This window comes from Cydia pomonella, chromosome 23 (assembly GCF_033807575.1).
Source record: "Cydia pomonella isolate Wapato2018A chromosome 23, ilCydPomo1, whole genome shotgun sequence".
Taxonomy (NCBI): Eukaryota; Metazoa; Arthropoda; class Insecta; order Lepidoptera; family Tortricidae; genus Cydia; species Cydia pomonella.
Window position 1 is genome coordinate 69,197 of NC_084725.1, and position 13,923 is coordinate 83,119.

At 51.1% G+C, this 13,923-nt stretch overlaps 1 protein-coding gene across 1 annotated transcript; it reads right to left on the reverse strand.

Moving 5' to 3' along the window:
* Positions 1-7,875: 7,875 nt before the first annotated feature.
* On the reverse strand, positions 7,876-11,726 carry LOC133530565 (uncharacterized protein K02A2.6-like). The gene is made up of 2 exons (XM_061868518.1): positions 11,174-11,726; positions 7,876-8,803 (listed from the first exon to the last, which is right to left on the reverse strand). The coding sequence occupies exons 1-2, from the start codon at positions 11,720-11,722 to the stop codon at positions 8,543-8,545; spliced, it is 810 nt and encodes a 269-aa protein (XP_061724502.1). The 5' UTR covers positions 11,723-11,726; the 3' UTR covers positions 7,876-8,542.
* Between the last annotated feature and the right edge of the window lie 2,197 nt (positions 11,727-13,923).

Here is a 13,923-nt window from a genome sequence, read left to right on the forward strand (position 1 = left end):
CACACCAGGCACCACCACTGCAACCTGACCACGAGCGGTCAACATGTGTACTCACATAGGTGGCGTGGAGCGGCGCCCGCAGCAGGAAGTGTGGCCGGTGCGCCATCCGCACCGCACACCAGGCACCACTACTGCAACCAGACCACGAGCGGTCAACATGTGTACTCACATAGGTGGCGTGGAGCGGCGCCCGCAGCAGGAAGTGCGGCCGGTGCGCCATCCGCACCGCACACCAGGCACCACCACTGCAACCTGACCACGAACGGTCAACATGTGTACTCACATAGGTGGCGTGGAGCGGCGCCCGCAGCAGGAAGTGCGGCCCGGTGCGCCATCCGCACCGCACACCAGGCACCACCACTGCAACCTGACCACGAGCGGTCAACATGTGTACTCACATAGGTGGCGTGGAGCGGCGCCCGCAGCAGGAAGTGTGGCCGGTGCGCCATCCGCACCGCACACCAGGCACCACTACTGCAAACCAGACCACGAGCGGTCAACATGTGTACTCACATAGGTGGCGTGGAGCGGCGCCCGCAGCAGGAAGTGCGGCCGGTGCGCCATCCGCACCGCACACCAGGCACCACCACTGCAACCTGACCACGAGCGGTCAACATGTGTACTCACATAGGTGGCGTGGAGCGGCGCCCGCAGCAGGAAGTGCGGCCGGTGCGCCATCCGCACCGCACACCAGGCACCACCACTGCAACCTGACCACGAGCGGTCAACATGTGTACTCACATAGGTGGCGTGGAGCGGCGCCCGCAGCAGGAAGTGCGGCCGGTGCGCCATCCGCACCGCACACCAGGCACCACCACTGCAACCTGACCACGAGCGGTCAACATGTGTACTCACATAGGTGGCGTGGAGCGGCGCCCGCAGCAGGAAGTGTGGCCGGTGCGCCATCCGCACCGCACACCAGGCACCACTACTGCAACCAGACCACGAGCGGTCAACATGTGTACTCACATAGGTGGCGTGGAGCGGCGCCCGCAGCAGGAAGTGCGGCCGGTGCGCCATCCGCACCGCACACCAGGCACCACCACTGCAACCTGACCACGAACGGTCAACATGTGTACTCACATAGGTGGCGTGGAGCGGCGCCCGCAGCAGGAAGTGCGGCCGGTGCGCCATCCGCACCGCACACCAGGCACCACCACTGCAACCTGACCACGAACGGTCAACATGTGTACTCACATAGATGGCGTGGAGCGGCGCCCGCAGCAGGAAGTGCGGCCGGTGCGCCATCCGCACCGCACACCAGGCACCACCACTGCAACCTGACCACGAGCGGTCAACATGTGTACTCACATAGGTGGCGTGGAGCGGCGCCCGCAGCAGGAAGTGTGGCCGGTGCGCCATCCGCACCGCACACCAGGCACCACCACTGCAACCTGACCACGAGCGGTCAACATGTGTACTCACATAGGTGGCGTGGAGCGGCGCGCGCAGCAGGAAGTGCGGCCGGTGCGCCATCCGCACCGCACACCAGGCACCACCACTGCAACCTGACCACGAGCGGTCAACATGTGTACTCACATAGGTGGCGTGGAGCGGCGCCCGCAGCAGGAAGTGTGGCCGGTGCGCCATCCGCACCGCACACCAGGCACCACCACTGCAACCTGACCACGAGCGGTCAACATGTGTACTCACATAGGTGGCGTGGAGCGGCGCCCGCAGCAGGAAGTGCGGCCGGTGCGCCATCCGCACCGCACACCAGGCACCACCACTGCAACCTGACCACGAGCGGTCAACATGTGTACTCACATAGGTGGCGTGGAGCGGCGCCCGCAGCAGGAAGTGCGGCCGGTGCGCCATCCGCACCGCACACCAGGCACCACCACTGCAACCTGACCACGAGCGGTCAACATGTGTACTCACATAGGTGGCGTGGAGCGGCGCCCGCAGCAGGAAGTGCGGCCGGTGCGCCATCCGCACCGCACACCAGGCACCACCACTGCAACCTGACCACGAACGGTCAACATGTGTACTCACATAGATGGCGTGGAGCGGCGCCCGCAGCAGGAAGTGCGGCCGGTGCGCCATCCGCACCGCACACCAGGCACCACCACTGCAACCTGACCACGAGCGGTCAACATGTGTACTCACATAGGTGGCGTGGAGCGGCGCCCGCAGCAGGAAGTGTGGCCGGTGCGCCATCCGCACCGCACACCAGGCACCACTACTGCAACCAGACCACGAGCGGTCAACATGTGTACTCACATAGGTGGCGTGGAGCGGCGCCCGCAGCAGGAAGTGCGGCCGGTGCGCCATCCGCACCGCACACCAGGCACCACCACTGCAACCTGACCACGAACGGTCAACATGTGTACTCACATAGGTGGCGTGGAGCGGCGCCCGCAGCAGGAAGTGCGGCCGGTGCGCCATCCGCACCGCACACCAGGCACCACCACTGCAACCTGACCACGAACGGTCAACATGTGTACTCACATAGATGGCGTGGAGCGGCGCCCGCAGCAGGAAGTGCGGCCGGTGCGCCATCCGCACCGCACACCAGGCACCACCACTGCAACCTGACCACGAGCGGTCAACATGTGTACTCACATAGGTGGCGTGGAGCGGCGCCCGCAGCAGGAAGTGTGGCCGGTGCGCCATCCGCACCGTACACCAGGCACCACCACTGCAACCAGACCACGAGCGGTCAACATGTGTACTCACATAGGTGGCGTGGAGCGGCGCCCGCAGCAGGAAGTGCGGCCGGTGCGCCATCCGCACCGCACACCAGGCACCACCACTGCAACCTGACCACGAGCGGTCAACATGTGTATTCACATAGGTGGCGTGGAGCGGCGCCCGCAGCAGGAAGTGCGGCCGGTGCGCCATCCGCACCGCACACCAGGCACCACCACTGCAACCTGACCACGAGCGGTCAACATGTGTACTCACATAGGTGGCGTGGAGCGGCGCCCGCAGCAGGAAGTGCGGCCGGTGCGCCATCCGCACCGCACACCAGGCACCACCACTGCAACCTGACCACGAGCGGTCAACATGTGTACTCACATAGGTGGCGTGGAGCGGCGCCCGCAGCAGGAAGTGCGGCCGGTGCGCCATCCGCACCGCACACCAGGCACCACCACTGCAACCTGACCACGAGCGGTCAACATGTGTACTCACATAGGTGGCGTGGAGCGGCGCCCGCAGCAGGAAGTGCGGCCGGTGCGCCATCCGCACCGCACACCAGGCACCACCACTGCAACCTGACCACGAGCGGTCAACATGTGTACTCACATAGGTGGCGTGGAGCGGCGCCCGCAGCAGGAAGTGCGGCCGGTGCGCCATCCGCACCGCACACCAGGCACCACCACTGCAACCTGACCACGAGCGGTCAACATGTGTACTCACATAGGTGGCGTGGAGCGGCGCCCGCAGCAGGAAGTGCGGCCGGTGCGCCATCCGCACCGCACACCAGGCACCACCACTGCAACCTGACCACGAGCGGTCAACATGTGTACTCACATAGGTGGCGTGGAGCGGCGCCCGCAGCAGGAAGTGCGGCCGGTGCGCCATCCGCACCGCACACCAGGCACCACCACTGCAACCTGACCACGAGCGGTCAACATGTGTACTCACATAGGTGGCGTGGAGCGGCGCCCGCAGCAGGAAGTGCGGCCGGTGCGCCATCCGCACCGCACACCAGGCACCACCACTGCAACCTGACCACGAGCGGTCAACATGTGTACTCACATAGGTGGCGTGGAGCGGCGCCCGCAGCAGGAAGTGCGGCCGGTGCGCCATCCGCACCGCACACCAGGCACCACCACTGCGACCTGACCACGAGCGGTCAACATGTGTACTCACATAGGTGGCGTGGAGCGGCGCCCGCAGCAGGAAGTGCGGCCGGTGCGCCATCCGCACCGCACACCAGGCACCACCACTGCAACCTGACCACGAGCGGTCAACATGTGTACTCACATAGGTGGCGTGGAGCGGCGCCCGCAGCAGGAAGTGCGGCCGGTGCGCCATCCGCACCGCACACCAGGCACCACCACTGCAACCTGACCACGAGCGGTCAACATGTGTACTCACATAGGTGGCGTGGAGCGGCGCCCGCAGCAGGAAGTGCGGCCGGTGCGCCATCCGCACCGCACACCAGGCACCACCACTGCAACCTGACCACGAGCGGTCAACATGTGTACTCACATAGGTGGCGTGGAGCGGCGCCCGCAGCAGGAAGTGCGGCCGGTGCGCCATCCGCACCGCACACCAGGCACCACCACTGCAACCTGACCACGAGCGGTCAACATGTGTACTCACATAGGTGGCGTGGAGCGGCGCCCGCAGCAGGAAGTGCGGCCGGTGCGCCATCCGCACCGCACACCAGGCACCACCACTGCAACCTGACCACGAGCGGTCAACATGTGTACTCACATAGGTGGCGTGGAGCGGCGCCCGCAGCAGGAAGTGCGGCCGGTGCGCCATCCGCACCGCACACCAGGCACCACCACTGCAACCTGACCACGAGCGGTCAACATGTGTACTCACATAGGTGGCGTGGAGCGGCGCCCGCAGCAGGAAGTGCGGCCGGTGCGCCATCCGCACCGCACACCAGGCACCACCACTGCAACCTGACCACGAGCGGTCAACATGTGTACTCACATAGGTGGCGTGGAGCGGCGCCCGCAGCAGGAAGTGCGGCCGGTGCGCCATCCGCACCGCACACCAGGCACCACCACTGCAACCTGACCACGAGCGGTCAACATGTGTACTCACATAGGTGGCGTGGAGCGGCGCCCGCAGCAGGAAGTGCGGCCGGTGCGCCATCCGCACCGCACACGTCCCGCACCGCGCGCCGCACATCAGGCACCACCACTGGAACCTGACCACGGTGGTCAATATTAATATCGCACATCCAAGATTTCATTCCAATTTTTAAACGCATTATGCTCCATTTACACGCTTGCCGAGACGTGGCAAACGTCTACAAGCTTCAAGCCTGTACAAATACAAACGCTAGAATGCCATGTACACGGTTGCGAGTGCGTTATTCCGGACAGGTTGTATTGTATTTCTTTCGACTGTGTTCAAAAACCGGCAACGGCCCGGATCGGCGACAAGCTTTTGCACGCACGTCAAGCCAACCCCCCGATTACACTTTGATGAAACTTGTCAAGGGTTTACTAATGTTTCGGCGAAAATTATTGAATAAACTTTCAGCTCCCAAACTATTTATTCCATATTTTTATTTGGGCGAAAAGATTTTTCCCAACTCAAAGATTCGCATTGTTATAATTTGGCGACTAAAGATGTGACAATTTTTCTGTATGCAACTTATTACTTGGGAATTGTATTAAAACGTCAAAGATGTTTTCGTCAAATGCATTAATTGGCATACTTTTACTTAGCAAACTATCAGCTCTCAAACTATCCCATATTTTTATATGGGCGAAATGTAATGTTCTAGGGGGTCGCAATTCTAACCTAACCTACTGTTCTGCCAGCCGTTTATCTTCTAGGAGGTCGCAGTTCTAACCTAACCTAACCTACTGTTCTACCAGCTGTTTATCTTCTATGGGGTTGCAGTTCTAACCAAACCTACTGTTCTGCCAGCCATTTATCTTCTAGGGGGTCGCAGTTCTAACCTAACCTAATGCTCTGCCAGCCGTTTACCTTTTAGGGAGTCGCAGTTCTAACCTAACCTACTGTCCTGCCAGCCGTTTATCTTCTAGGGGGTCACATGCATTATAAAAAGATTAGTGTTAAATAAACGATATTTGTTTCCGTATTTTTTTTTGTCATGTTACATATATACTGTAATGGTGAATTTATCCAAATGATATTTGACGTTTTGTTATTTAAATGAACAAATCACTTGCTTCATAATGATTTGCAACATAAAAGTTTGTTGAAGTAAAGCTTTGCAATGTAAAAATTTGCCAAATGATATTTGACAATGTCTTGAACGCCTAAGAAAATAATTTGCTACATATTATTATTATATATATTTTTTATATTCATCTAATTTCGCAATATATTATATATTAACATATTGCGAAATAAGAAAAATGCGAAGTAAGGTTATGTCAACGATTGGTTTGTCGAAACTTTGGCGAAAACTTGGTTGCGAAGTGAAATTCGGAGAAATATATTTCGCCACAAAGGCAGTACACCCTTGTCAAGCGTGTAAATAAATATACACACTGGATGCGATTCGCAAGCCAATGTGCGAGCGGGATGTCGCTATAATACGCGCATAGCGTTGTCTCGCTCAAACTTCCGAGCATAGATATAAGAATTAAGGAGATTTATAACGAAGCATAATTTCAATGAGTTTCGCTGTCTCCAACTGTCCCCCACCACATCATCGAGGGCGTGGCCAGACAACCAACTCACGTTTTCTCCGGTAAACGACGAAGATAAAGGGGGGGGGGGGGGATGGTTTTTCTTTGCCACGTTATCTTAATATATCAATTTTTTTCCACGACTTGTAATTTTGCCCCCTCTTTATATTGGGCATTTTCCATAGTTAATAAAAATAAAATATAAAAATAATACTTTCAATGTGTCCGGGTTAGCGTTGTTCGTAACTATTCCAAATTTCAAATCGATAGATTAAGTAGTTTTATGAGATATTTAGCGATGTGACAGACAGACAGACGGACGGACGGACAGAGTCGCACCATAAGGGTTCCTTTTGTACCATTTTGGTACGGAACCCTACAATGTACCCACATGTGGTATGTAACCCCACGATCCTTGTGGTTTTTGTATGCACTCCTATTTCGACACGAAACAACGGCATATTAAGAAAATTGTCGCGCACCTTTTCAATGACAGCTAAATTGCGACTGTCGACGGCGGACACGGTATGGCCACGATCTGGCCATGTCGCGGCGACACGCGCCACGCCTCCGTCAGATATCTAGTGCCTTCTATGCTCTGAGCCTCCGAGCGACGTGCGGATCGGGGCCAATGTGATAACCGCCTTGATGCCCCGTTCACATCTATTCCATTCCACGGAAAAAGAGACCTGAGCCCTCCTACGTGTACACGTTCAACGCAGCTGGCCAACTTTATTGTCACGCGTGCAATAGAGTATTTAAGAGCAAGTTCGGCCTGGCCAGCCACATTAGGGCTCATGCTAGACAACGTCCATAATGTGTTTATTTGGGGTCGCCGTCATTGAAAACGATGAGGAGGACTATATATATATATTCCACAGACCACTGGACTGGAATTCTACTGGAATAAATGTGAACGGGGAATATGCGTCGCCAAAAAAGCCGCTCTCATATAATCAAAATTACGATCTCATTCAAAGTTTTACGTAGCGGGACCGTTTCGTGGTAAACTATATACTTTATGTTTTAATAATTGTTTTACAAGGGGGCAAAGTTGTTGTTTAACCGCTCGTGCTAATATTGATACCCGAGCAAGCGAAAAATACCAAAACGAAACCACGAGCGTAGCAAGTGGTTCGAGAAGTGGAATCTTGAGCGTTGCGAGGGTTTCAAGGCGCGAAGGTTAAACAAACTTTGCCTCCGAGTGAAACAAGGATATTTGTTTGCCATGGATACATGCAATAAGTCTTAGTTTCTAAGTTATCTTACCCTTTCATTGGTTTCTGGCACTCCGCACACTGGTGATTCTGCACGACCTCCACATCATCAGCACCTGGAAACGATAAGTTATTTGTCAAAATATTCATTTTTGGTACAAGCTTTTACCGCTAACTCTACTTATCTTTCTGTAATATATGTGCAGGGTGCATAAGATAAAGACACACGTCTGTTCACTAGGCTATTTATTATGAGACTGGCAGGTAGGTCCACAACTCATTACCTATATACATATCACTACTCTCTTCTTAAAAACTAAACGTGGATAGTCTTAAAAAAATGGAAAAAACAGTTTAAATCTCAGTCGGCAAACAATTATCATTAAAGAAATTAATTTAATATTTCCTACTCTCTTCTTAATACTAAGTACATAAAAAAAAATGTACCTATACCTACACATCAACAACAGTATTGCAACATAATATGTAGTTATCTTACTTTATGTCGGTTACTCAACAAAGTCATCGTAAATCGGAACGCAGATCAGCTGATGAGCCGTAGGTATAGGAACGTACATGGGTAAGTATAACATTTAATTTAAAGTGGTTTACCCGCGAAGGAGAGTTAACATTCCTATAGATGAAAAAATTGATTCATGTACTCACATTAGGCATGTTTCTTATTATTTAAGTAACTTTTAATTAATTTTGGTATTGACTCTAAACAGTAGTATAACTTAAACAAATGAAATCTAGGTCAATATTCATCCAATCACATATAACAAACAAAAAAGTTTTAATAAAGAAACAAAACATTTATTTTATGCTACTTAGTTAACAACGTACCCGCAGGCTAAGTTATAACTATTTACTACTATTTATACAGGTATATTATTATCAACACAACCAGCTAAACCTTTGTAAACCTTATTGCAACGAGGTAAGGTATGCGAATGGTGAGTTAACTATCTTGCATGTAAAAGGTTCCTACAGAGGTAACGTTAAAATAAAACTAAAATTACCTAACTAAAATTTGTACCTCGGTGGATTTAAAATCCGGCACTCTCTAACATGGCGGGGTTGAGGCGGTTCCGGTGGCGGCAAGGGTGACGTTTGGGGATCGTTACTGGGGCCAGCGGTAGGTGTTGGCGGTGTACTGTGGCGCGCGCCTCCATTGACGTTGTGCGCCGGGGTGTCTGGTGGTGTCGCCGATGACCTCGCTTGCCTTGGCGTACATGGAGTGGGTGCCGCCTCTCTAGCCGTGGTCCCCTGGTCCTCTGGCCTGCCCTGCGGTAAGAGTAAAGCTGATGGATCTGGTGGACATACTAAAACACCTGAACGCCGCTTTAGCTGATCGACGTGCCTATGGGACCCCCTGCCTAAGCTATCTAACACTGTATAGTCGGTTGTTCCCTCTCTCCGTAATATCTGCCCGGGTGTCCATTTCGTGTCGCCCTGGTATTGCCGTGCCCAAACGAGTTCACCTGGCTGAAATACACGTTTTACACCTGCAGTACTAGACATTTGCTTCTTTTGGGACTCGCGCGCCTTTTTTTCACAATCCGGTCTAATAGCATCTAATTTGGTACGTATTTGCCTACCTAACATTAATGCCGCTGGACTTTCACCCGTTGTGCAGTGTTCGGTGTTACGATAATGTAATAAAAATGTATTGATTGCAATATTTATATTTTGCTTTTGCCTAACAGCTTTTTTAATAACCTTTTTGATAATGCGCACAGCATTCTCGGCTGCTCCGTTCGATGCCGGATGATATGGCGCTGAAAACAAATGTTCTATACCATTAGTTGTCAAATATGCCGCAACCTCCCTACTAGTAAACGGCGGTCCGTTATCGGATACTAATTGCCTTGGCAGACCCCAGCGAGCGAAAGCCTCACTCAGTTTCTCAATTGTATTAGCGGCGGAGGTGCTACATCGTGGGAAGACCTCTAACCATTTTGATCGTGCATCCACCAAAATGAGATAAGTTACCCCACCTATAGGGCCTAAAAAATCTGCGTGGACCCTGGACCACGCTCTTGCCGGGAATGGCCACGCCGCGGGCCCGTGCCGGGGCGGCGCGTCGGCCTCGGCCGCGCACACCGTGCACGCGCGACACATAGCTTCCACGGCCTCATCGACGCCGGGCCACCATACGTAACTCCTTGTAAAAGCTTTAGTTTTCACTATCCCCATATGACTTTCATGTAATAAAGCCAATACTTTTTTCCTACAGCTCTGTGGTATCACAACGCGATGGCCCCACATAACACATCCTAATTCCTCATAAAGTTCGCCTTTCCTGTTATGATAAGGGCGTAAGTTATCTATTTCTATTTGAGATGGCCAACTCGATCGTAAATAAGTTAGAATCCGACCTAAAATTGGATCTCGTTGAGTTTGTGTTTTGATTTCATGATAGTCTAACAACATTTCATTCTGCACAAAATGTAAATAAGTTTGCTCTGGAGGTGAGCCATCAAGCGACGTCGCATTTTTGACTGGCACCGGCAAGCGCGATAACCCGTCGGCGCCGTTCGCGTCGGTCCGCACGTATTCTATGTCGTAGGTATATGCCGACAGCTTAATCGCCCACCGCTGCAATCTACTCGCTACCATCGCAGGGATACCCTGTTTCGGACCAAATATACTAACAAGGGGTTTATGATCAGTCCTTAACACGAAACGCCTACCATATAGAAATTGATGCAATTTTTCAAAACTAAACACAATCGCTAACGCTTCTCTATCAATTTGCGAATAATTACGCTCCGCGTCGTTAAGCGAGCGCGAGACATAGGCGACCGGCCGCTCCGCCGCCGCGCCCGGCCCCGCGCCGACGCAGGGTTGGGTCAACACGCCGGAAATCCCGCGCGAACTAGCATCTGTCGTAAGAATCAGGGGTTTGTTTTGATCGTAATGTAACAATACTTCGGCGCTGACTAATACCTGCTTAATTGTTTTAAATGCCTTTTCACATTGTTTACCCCATTTCCACACTACGCCCTTCCGAAGCAAGTCATATAAAGGCGACAATATGGTGCTCAACCTTGCCACAAACCTGGCATAAAAGTTAACGATGCCTAAAAATGATTTTAACTCTGTTACGTTTTGTGGTCGTGGAATTTTAACAATTGCTTCAATCTTGGCCGGGTCGGCTTTAATGCCGTCTTTAGAAATAATAAAACCTAAGTACTGAACTTCTTCAGTAAAAAAGAAACATTTACTTTTTTTCAGTTTCATGCCATGACTATGCAATTTTCGTAAAACTTTGTCTAATGTCACTAAATGCGATGCCACGTCTGGTGTGCCTATTAAAATGTCGTCTAAAAATACTTCTACCTGTGGAATATCCTTTAGTAAATTAGACATAATTCTCTGAAAAATACCAGGACTAGAAGATAGACCGTAGACCAACCTATTGTACTTAAACAATCCCCTATGTGTGTTAATAACCGTATATTCCTTCGAATCATCTAATTCTACCTGATTATACGCTTGGGTTAAATCAATTTTCGAGAAAACGCGAGCCCCGTTCAGCCTTACTAATAAATCATCAATTTTTGGCAGCGGGTACCTATCGATCAGCAAATTCGGATTCAGGGTTATTTTGTAATCGGCACAAATCCTTAATCCACCATCAGCTTTACGTACCGGCACAAGGGGCGTGGCCCACTCCGATGTGTCGACGGGCTCGATGACTCCGCTGCGCAGCATCTCGTCCAGCTCGTGGTCTACCCGATCGCGCAGCGCATACGGCAGAGGGCGCGCGCGACAGTACACCGGTGCCGCGCCTTCCTTTACGCGAAGAGTCGCCTTGCCGCCCGTAAACCGCCCCAGCCCGCCGCTGAATAGCTCCTTATACCTGTCGAGTAATTTACACAGTTCATCATTACTCACAGTCTGACAGTTAAATACAGGGATCTTAATCCCTAGCTCCCTTAGCCATTGCCGGCCTAACAAAGTTGCTGTACCCCCTTCTACAACAAAAAGTTCTAAAGTTTTTAATTTCCCGTCGTAAACAACATCTGGCCTTATAACCCCTAACGGTTTAAATTTACTCCCATCAATAAATGTAAATGACAAATTGAATGGCCTAATCGGCCTATGTCTAAAATATTTATAATAATTTTCCTTACTAATGCAGGATATTGGGGAGCCCGTGTCTATTTCCATGTCTAACATTATGTTGTCTACGTGCATAGACATGCTTACCGCACTGTAGTCGTTCAAGCAGAGATGATGCAAACTCTCTTCAAATTCGGTTTCCGACGAATTGCCCTCGTCGGCCCCTGGAGTCTCATATTGTGCCGCCTGGACGTGGTGAAAAGCGCGCCGCGAGCCGCGACCGCCAGCGCCCGCGCCGCGTGTGCCGGCGCCCGAGCTGCGCCCCCCGGCCGCCCCCTGACCGCTGGCTGCTTCCCAAGGGCACACCCGCCTAAGATGCCCCCTGCACCCACACTTGCTGCATGTGGCATTTCTATAACGGCAACCCGCTTCACGGTGGCCTTCCCGTCCACACACTGCACATTTGGAGCCATTATTCGGCATATTGCTGGTACTGGCACTTTTATTCTGTCGGTTATTCGGATTGTTGCCTCTATTTCCGCCACGTGGTCCCGGTGTGATCGAATTTACGGACGCCATGTCCGATCTGGCAACGTTACTCTCGCTCGCACAGTCGCTGCGTCCCTCTCCGCCGCTTCCAACGAGAACGCAAGGCTTACCGCTTTTGAATAGGTTAAATTTTTCTCGGCAAAGAGACGTTGTTTGATAGTATCATTTTTTAATCCACACGTTAACTGGTCACGGAGATTGTCCTCTAATGACGACTCGAACTCACAATGTTTCGACAATCTCTTGAGTTCCGTGAGGTATTGTGCCACGGTTTCGTCCTCGCCCTGACGCCGCAGCCGGAAACGATACCTCTCGGCCATAAACGAAGGCTTGGGTTCCACATGCTCTTGCATAATCTTAATGACCTCCGAGTATTCCAAGTCCCCGGGCTTCTTAGGGCTAGTCAAATTTCTCAACAGCTCGTACGCCTCCGCGCCCATGACCGCTATCAACGTTGGTAAATGCACATCCGCTTTAATGTCGTTTGCTTGAAAATACATCTCCAAACGCTCGATGTACATAGTCCAATTGCCAGAAGCTACTTCGAAAGCCTTGATCTTTCCAACCGACATTTTTTGTACCACTAATAATGCACCACAACAAAATAACCGCTCTCAAGTCAATTTAATATTTTAACACCACTAACACAGTAAAAAAAAACAATATTTTTATTTTGCACGCATCAATAGTCCATAATTTAATCGTCGATCGCCAATGTAATATATGTGCAGGGTGCATAAGATAAAGACACACGTCTGTTCACTAGGCTATTTATTATGAGACTGGCAGGTAGGTCCACAACTCATTACCTATATACATATCACTTTCAATAGGCAACTAATACTCAACGAGACAATTCTATGGAACCCAAACACAATAAGGTTGCGTTGTTTTATCATTATCACAGAGTTTCCTATAGCCACCGCCCGTCTTCATCGTCAGATCAGCTCAATGGTACCTTAATAATGCATCGTCGCCCTAATGACATATTTTTTAATTTACTTTTTTTTTTCATCACTTTCATCAGAAACTTAGAAGTGGGAAGGTTTGAAACTTTTTACAACTATTCTTTACTTCATTTCGTGATACTTAGTTACATATTTAGTACTTATTGGTAGTTACCTGTGTTCCTGGCGGTTCTCACTCGCTTGGCGTAGAACCTCGACGGCGCCTGCACCTGCAGCTGCTGATGGCCCGACTCCGGGTCTGCTGACAAATCACACAATGCCAGGTATTAGACTAATATTATTAGTCCTCGAACTGTCAAATCGTACGGGTTACATGGCAACAGAAATGGGCCTCTGAGCTCCACAAAACTGGTACCCCTTTTCACTCGAACCACAGGTTCTCTAATATTTCTTATTAACGACAAAATATCATCTAAAAATAAAAGTAAAGTCTCTATCTTCTGAATAAAGCCTATTTGCATGGCATGCCGACTCTGCATGGCATTTGTAATGACAAAGTGGGGTTATGTCATCACGAATGTCAAATTTATATGATGATAAAAATTAATCTTCTAAAAAAAGTCGACCGGTCTGGCCTAGTGGGTAGTGACCCTGCCTATGAAGCTGATGGTCCTGGGCTTGAATTCCGGCAAGGGCATTTATCTGTGTGATGAGCATGATAGATAGATGTTTATTCCTGAGTCATGGTTGTTTTCTATGTATTTAAGTATTTGTATATTATATATATATCGTCTTAGTACCCACAACACAAGCGTTCTTGGCTTACCGTGGGACTTTAGCAATTTGTGTAAGAATGTCCCTATAATATTTAACATCTGG

Coding starts and splice junctions, on each gene's coding strand:
- LOC133530565 (XM_061868518.1), bottom strand. CDS start 11,722: ATGCACGTAGACAACATAATGTTAGACATGGAAATAGACACGGGCTCC. Junction 8,804..11,173: donor GGGCCACGCCCCTTGTGCCG/GTACGTAAAGCT, acceptor CTCTTACCGCAG/GGCAGGCCAGAGGACCAGGG.